At 40.4% G+C, this 5,957-nt stretch overlaps 1 protein-coding gene across 2 annotated transcripts in view; it reads left to right on the top strand.

Annotated features, from left to right (window-relative positions):
- Window positions 1-5,957, top strand: part of SLC41A2 (solute carrier family 41 member 2) — a 93,657-nt gene that overhangs the window by 41,958 nt on the left and 45,742 nt on the right. For both annotated transcript variants that reach the window (XM_006024259.3, XM_025204880.1), the window contains exon 7: window positions 4,812-4,959. In XM_006024259.3, the coding sequence (XP_006024321.1) occupies window positions 4,812-4,959 (148 nt within the window). The remainder of the gene's footprint in view (window positions 1-4,811; window positions 4,960-5,957) is intronic.

Genomic DNA, 5,957 nt, shown 5'->3' with positions numbered 1-5,957 from the left:
CGGGTGCTCCATGACACGCAGCTGGACCCATTGCCATCCTACCCGCTCGACTTCGCCATGGAGGCAGGTTACTGTCACCGGCGGGACCTCTCTTCCCACTTGTCGCCGGATTAATTCCGCCCTTATCATGGACTGTGCACATCCGGAGTCAAGAGTGGCCTCCACTGGGCGCCCGTCTACCCAGGCCTTAACCACCGGGCGGGTCCAAGTTGCGTTACCTTCACAGCTGGCATAGCTGCAATCCATGGGTTCCCCCGTCTCCTGGCCGCGGCGCCGGTCAGGGAAGCTCCGGGGTCTGTCAGCCGGAACCCACCGCTCAGCGGGTTGACTGGGGCATTCCCGTGAGATGTGTCCATTTTGCCCGCAACGGAAACACACCACCTCCCTACCAGGCCCTTGAGAGGGAGGGCGCTGCCGTTTGGCTTCCTTCGACACCGCCGGCATTGGCCCTGGGCTTCTCCTTTCCCTTGGATAGCTTGCTTCTGCGGCTGCGAACGCCTCTGCCAGTTTTAAGGCCTCTTCGCAATTCTGTGGAGAATGTTGCCGGACCCTACGGTGTCTGCGTATTAGCTAGAAAGCCACATGCTGGCTATGGTCTGTGCTGAATGAACAGGTAGAATCAACAGGTAGCTGGTAATGTCCTTCTGTTGTTTTCTTAATGAGAAGGTAAACACTGAGTGAGGGGTGATAAACCATCATCAATTCCCTGCTGGGCTAATCAGAGCATCCTACTGGCCACACCCCCCCCCCCATCAGTGCTGTGGAAGGAAGGGAGGGCTGCTCTAGCGCTCCCTGGCTTCTAGCCTGAGCCACTGCAGGCATGTGTCTGCATTTTTGGGATGTCTGTCCAGTTACAAAACTGATTTAGCCTAGCCAGGTTAGACTAACCTGCAAAGATTGAATCAATTCAGGCTCAGGCTTTTTGAATGTCTATCCCTAGGCTAAAAGGGCTAGGCTTTTCAAAAACATTTAGCAGTAGCTGAGTTTTGGCGAGTGCCCTTTGGAGTCTTACCATTGACTTAAGTGGGAACAAAGGCCAATGCTAATAAGCACTTGTGAAAATTTCACTTGAAATGTATATATAATATTGGTCTTTTGTTCCTTCATGTCCTGAATTGCCTTGTTTTTACCTTTCTAAAAGGTATATCATCCCTTTTGAAGGTTTATCTTACTTTTTGTATTCATTTGATATAGAAATGTATGTCACTGTGTCTGGTTGTATAGATGCATATCTGTTCCTTACAACTATTGCGGTATAATTTAAAATGTGCTGAATTCAAACTGTGAGAGTTATTGAAAAACAAACGCCCTCTAGTTTGGCTTCTTAAGATTTGGAAGGCTAGTCCTATATCTGGTTATTTGCAAACCTCTATTGAAATATGGCTGTCTTGCTTTGTAGAGAGAATTTGTTTTGACTTTAATCTGTGTGCAGTAGCTGAGACTAGCTCTCTCTTCTTATATTTTTTCTTTTCACATGTATCTCTGCATCACTTCATGTTTTTCTAGCTATGTTTCTAATTTGTGTAGTATTAGTAATTTTATTTAGAAATATGATTTTTAAATGCCTCATTTAGGATTGTTTGTTATTGTCCAGCTTATTTTACCTGATCGGAATCTTGCCTTATCTTTATTCTTTTTCCAAAGAAACTAATTGTGCAAGATATTTTATTTTGGAAAGAAAAATATTGATGTGTAGTATTCTCCCTAGTTCTTCACTTTACTTCTCTTGAGAACTGATGTAGCTGGTTAAATATCTACCTTGTCCTTCACAGGGAATGCACTCCAATGGATTTTTATAGTATTTATGAGGTTTCAAAGAGCAGTTTTATGGTAAATAGCTGGCTTCTTTTTAGAATTTGTGTCATCTTTATTTTTCTACTTGTTATAGGTTGCTCAATGCTGTAGGCTATATGTTCATGTGATACAAGCAAGAGTTTTTCATAAAACAGTGATTCATTAGGTTCTCTTTTCTCTATACTCAGCATTGCGGTCCCCTGGTTGCTGCTAAGTGTGTACTCTACAGTAGATTCTTTCTGACTTGCAGACTATATATTCAACACAAAATTGGCAGTCTTTCCACACCCCTTAGCAAAAATTTAAAAAGCAGGATGCTTTAGAAATGTTACCTTATTAAGATTTCATTATATATTTTTACTTTATGCACCACAGTATAGAAAATCCCTACATGTGATCCACAGAACACCTTTGGGGTCTGCAGAGCTGAGTGGTTACATGGTACTGGCTTTCCTTGTATCCATATGAGAGAAACAGGAAAGACCTGAAGGGGAGAAACAATGAGCATCAGAAGTCCAATATAATTAACTATTTTGAAAAGGGCAAGTTATTTATAGCATTAAAAAAACTGATATGAAAAAGTAGTACTTATATATTAATTGATGTAGTTGGAAAAAAAAGGTAAATCAGGTTCTCTCTCTCTCTCTCTCTCTCTAGTGTGACCCATATGATTAAAAATGCCAAGAACCCTTGACACGGATTTTTCTTCTATGAACTACCATTAAAATAAGCTACAGTGATCAAAATGAAGGCCAGGAGTACAGAATACTTCGTGATACGTTGTCTTTCCTTTCTGCAATTGTATTTGTTCACTTAAAAATTAATCACATTCAATATTTTGATACAGAGTTTCAAAATCAGTTTTGAAAATTAGCAAGTTTCTTCTGTAACTGGAAAAGGCTACCAGTTCTGGCTATTTTCTTTAGGTTGCACTTGGAACTGAGGCTGAACCCAGCTTACAAATATAAGACAAGCTCTTAATGCTACAGAAAAAAGAACAGGCAATGTAATATTTTAAAAAAGTGATACAATAATATAGTCTGTTGAGAAACAAGATTATTTAAATTACTCAGGCAGAAGCATAACAGTCTTAAAATACATAGTGTGAATCTGCAGGGGTATAACAGGAAAGGTGTGAGACCACAGAGCAGCCAAATGTTGATTCTCTAAATGAGCTATCGTGATTTCTACAAGTTGGATTATGAAACTGACAACTTCATGGTAACTGACATAAAAAGAAAAAAAACAAAAGCTGGCAAAACCTGCAGCTGACCTGGCTTGCAAAATTGAAAGCACATTTGTTTAAAAATATTGTTCTGGGATATTCTTTCAGAATGTGATGATTATTTAGTACTGACACATTGTTCTGGATTTGGGGGGAGGTTGCCCTTTTGATACAATAATAACTTTCTTTTCTGCCCATTTTTTCCACATTCCCAAATTTTAATTACTTTATCTCTTGGACTGCTCTATTGATAGATGACCCATATAGTTTTTCCTTGATCCTCTGTTGTGGCATTAGAACATACATGTAAAATATTCCCTTTTTATTACATGGATATATTGACTCCAGCATTTTATGGATACAGATCACATAATACAATGCCTCAGGTTATTTTTCTTGCTACTGAAGGATAGAATCATGTGATACTAATTAAATGTCAATTGCTTATTTCCACTTCATATCTTCTACCATCTCTAATGCCCTGAAATACAGCCTTGGCAACATCATTTTTCAAACTCTTTTGGATCAGTTCTTTTCCCTTCCTTAATACCACTGAAATAGTAATTGCTTGAACTGGAGAGCTTTGCAGTAAGAATCTTAGTCAGAGATTTGTCACATTGATAAATTAAAGTCTTTGCATGAGGGCATACTTCTAAAATGCGAATCTTTGCGTTCTAACACGTTGTAATGTTTTAACGTGTAGCTACATAAAAAAATTCAACACTTTTTTCCCCCAGAAACTTACTTGATTTAAACTTTCTACAAATTATTTACATAAAGATGGGCAAGATATGGTCCACTACTTAATAAAATTATTGAATTTGCATGTATTTAATTTTATGAAAAAAAAGTTTTGTAGGTTTAGGGTAACAGTGTGTAATGACTTGCCCTTGAACAATTTATGCCACTATTTTTGTCACTGCTGAATTAGAAAAGGTAGCATCAGTGGGGTATCTCATGAAGGGATAGATTGCACAAGTGAGTACTAAACACGTGTGTGAAGAAGAATGATACTCCATGGAGACAGACTGAAGCTTTTAGCATAGCTTTGCTTATGCTTATCACTTTATTATGGAGTCCTTTATTGTTAATGGAATTATGGTGCAATTCTGACCATTACAAATGGAATTGCAGCTGCTATACTGTTTAATCAGTATGCTTTTCAAACTAGATAAAACAAAACAAACAAAACTACTTGATCTACTCAAGTATATATTTAAGTATTCTGCCCAGAAATGTCTTAGCTATCTAAACTTTGCCCTGATTAATCATATATGTAATATTGAGGGGTGTGGTTTAATCAGTTAAGACTTTCTTTTTCAGTAGAGTTTGCCTTACTGGCTAGGGGAAGAGGAAGATTGTGGGATTGTTTTGCTTGTTTGTTTTGGATGGTTTAATAAATGAAAAATTAATTTCTGCTTCTCTAATAAAAGTAGAGAGAAAATGGATCACAATGTATGCCTTGTATTCCCTGCCTTCCTAGCATTTCTAAAATGAATGCAAAACTTCAGGTAAAAAATTAAAAAAACCTTCTGTGAAATCATAACATGACTTTATGTGCGCACTGTTTTCTTCTTGAGGAGAGGATGAGAGAGAGAGACCGTATATGGGAGATATTCATCACATTACTTAATATATTACTGGGAAGCATTCAGATGCAATGAAACCTCTATAAAAGCCTATAATATATAGCATGCAATAGAATTTTTGGTCAAAATTTTAAATTTGTTAAGGCAAATGTGTAGGAAACCCTCAGAGCTAACCCCGTGTTTTGTTTTGTTTTTTATTTCAGAGACGTATTATTATATATCTCCTTTAGTTGGTGCCTTTTTCTTGGCTCTGACTCCTATGGGGATTGTAATAGCTGCCAAACATCCAGCTACAAGAACTGTTCTCCATTCAGGATGGGAGCCTGTTATAACTGCTATGATCATAAGCAGGTATGTAGCTTTTTCTTATGGTGTGCTTGTAGTCCCTTGGACTCCCTGTATCCGCAGTTATCTTTTTTGCCTTAATACCTAAAAACATCATTAAGACAAAGTCAGGATTGCTCAGGGATTTCCTCTGCTCTTCCAAAATATAGAGCGTGGCTAAATCTAAAATTTTGAAAGCCAGAAAATGATGAAGTTAAGGCAGGGGTGGGCAAAATGCGGCCTGGGGGCCGGATGCAGCCCACGAGGCCATTCTGTGTGGCCCATGAGGCCCTTAAAAAAATTATAAAATTAATATTTATCTGCCCTGGGCTGCCTGTCAAGCAGCCCATGATGGCTTGCCAAAACTCAGTAAGCGGCCCTCTGCCCAAAATAATTGCCCGCCCCTGAGTTAAGGTATAGGTTGCCGTCTCAATGCAACCTTAGCTGTACTTCCTGCAGCTGGCAATATATGAGAATGAGGCTAGTGGAAAAACAAGTAGCTTTATTGGGCGTGTCCACACAGTCAAGCACATGCGCTTGCAGCAGCTCAAATAGAAGCAGTTCAAATTTGAGCTAGGGCTTTTTGCCTCAGCACACGTGCTCGGACATGCGCTTTGTTGTGGAGCAAATTGTGCCACTTGGGGCAAAATAACCCTGCCTGACTCTTTCCGGATCTGCAGCCAGGGGGAGCTAGAGCCCGGGGCCAGCACCTGTGTTGTCCCCAGCAGTATAAAAAGCTGACCTGTCCTGGCACCAGCAGTACAAAAAGCAGCCCTGGCAAGTAGCTCAGGGCTACTCACTCTCAGGAGCTTCTGGGGTCCAGCCAACTGGTACCTGGGGACGCTACCCCTTGTGCGAACTAGACTGCTGAAGCAGCCCTGAGAGTTCTCTGCACCCTTTACCCACTGCAGCCGTCTGGCAATGGGGGCTGCTGCCTGGCTGTGACCTGCTGTCCACCTGCCAGACCTGGATCGGAACTGTACAGCCAGTAGAGGCATCTGCTCCTCTGGGCCAGCTTCCAGTCG

This window comes from Alligator sinensis, unplaced genomic scaffold (genome assembly GCF_000455745.1).
Source record: "Alligator sinensis unplaced genomic scaffold, ASM45574v1 scaffold267_1, whole genome shotgun sequence".
Taxonomy (NCBI): Eukaryota; Metazoa; Chordata; order Crocodylia; family Alligatoridae; genus Alligator; species Alligator sinensis.
The sequence above is the reverse complement of the archived record's forward strand: the minus strand, read 5'-3'. Positions and strand labels throughout refer to the sequence as shown.